Source organism: Hippocampus comes, unplaced genomic scaffold (assembly GCF_001891065.2).
Source record: "Hippocampus comes isolate QL1 unplaced genomic scaffold, H_comes_QL1_v1.1 C16790142, whole genome shotgun sequence".
Lineage (NCBI taxonomy): Eukaryota > Metazoa > Chordata > Actinopteri > Syngnathiformes > Syngnathidae > Hippocampus > Hippocampus comes.
The window spans coordinates 1-867 of record NW_017838966.1 but is presented as its reverse complement, the minus strand read 5'-3'; the positions used below and the strand labels follow the sequence as shown (position 1 = coordinate 867).

Genomic DNA, 867 nt, shown 5'->3' with positions numbered 1-867 from the left:
TTTTTTTTTCCCCCATGTCGGTTTGTGTGTACATAAAACTTCATGGTGTGGGGTTTATATGAACCTATGCATGATTATAGACGTTACCTGTGCTGCAGCATCCCTGAGGAGCAGATGTTTAATGGTGGATTTGACGGTGATTTCTGCTCTGACCAGCAGCTCCAGAGCGCTAACAGTCGGGAACTCCTGCGAACACATGGCACTCGTATCATGAAAGAGCAAAGTGTTGAATTGATACGGGTTCTTGGTTGCGAAAACCTCCCCGTAAATTGTACCTCGATGAAAGTGCTGTTCCACAGCCTGCCGTGGATCTTGAGCACCGCCTGTCCGGAGAACCTGTGGAGGGGGCACTGCAAGAGCACGCACCGTGCTGACCCCAGGAGACAATCCTGTCACACCAACAAAAAATAAATAAAATCAATAATCGCACGGCGCACTCTACAAACACTTAGCTTAAAAGTCACCCAAATTGGGGTGAGATAGTCCAAGGTACAGCATAGTATTTTTTTTGGTGTGCTGTGATGATTTACAGTATTCTGCCTCTCACCAGCTTGAGTGACTTGCGTCTCTCGGAAGCCGCCACAGCCGGAGCGGTTCGTTTCACGCTGCCGCTGCTCGTCTCCTGGCCTTCGAGATCCAGGTGGGAGCGGCGAACTCGCCCAGCCTGGTGACAAGCCGAGCAGACAAACAACACGAACACGAAAGCTTTCATGACACCACTCTACCTTTAAGTAGGAGTTTAGTTTGTCCTGTGCAGAAGTCAATTTGAACGAACAATTTGGCAAATAGTGAGCGAATCTTCAAAAAGATGATGCAAACTGTTTATGGAATTGATGTTCTCAGTCAAACTAAAAATAAATAAAGATA

The 867-nt window shown here is 47.1% G+C and overlaps 1 protein-coding gene across 1 annotated transcript; it reads right to left on the bottom strand.

Annotated features, from left to right (window-relative positions):
* Nucleotides 1-37: 37 nt before the first annotated feature.
* Nucleotides 38-712, bottom strand: LOC109509162 (integrin alpha-7-like). The gene is made up of 3 exons (XM_019859055.1): nucleotides 548-712; nucleotides 276-389; nucleotides 38-186 (listed from the first exon to the last, which is right to left on the bottom strand). The coding sequence occupies exons 1-3, from the start codon at nucleotides 710-712 to the stop codon at nucleotides 55-57; spliced, it is 411 nt and encodes a 136-aa protein (XP_019714614.1). The 3' UTR covers nucleotides 38-54.
* Between the last annotated feature and the right edge of the window lie 155 nt (nucleotides 713-867).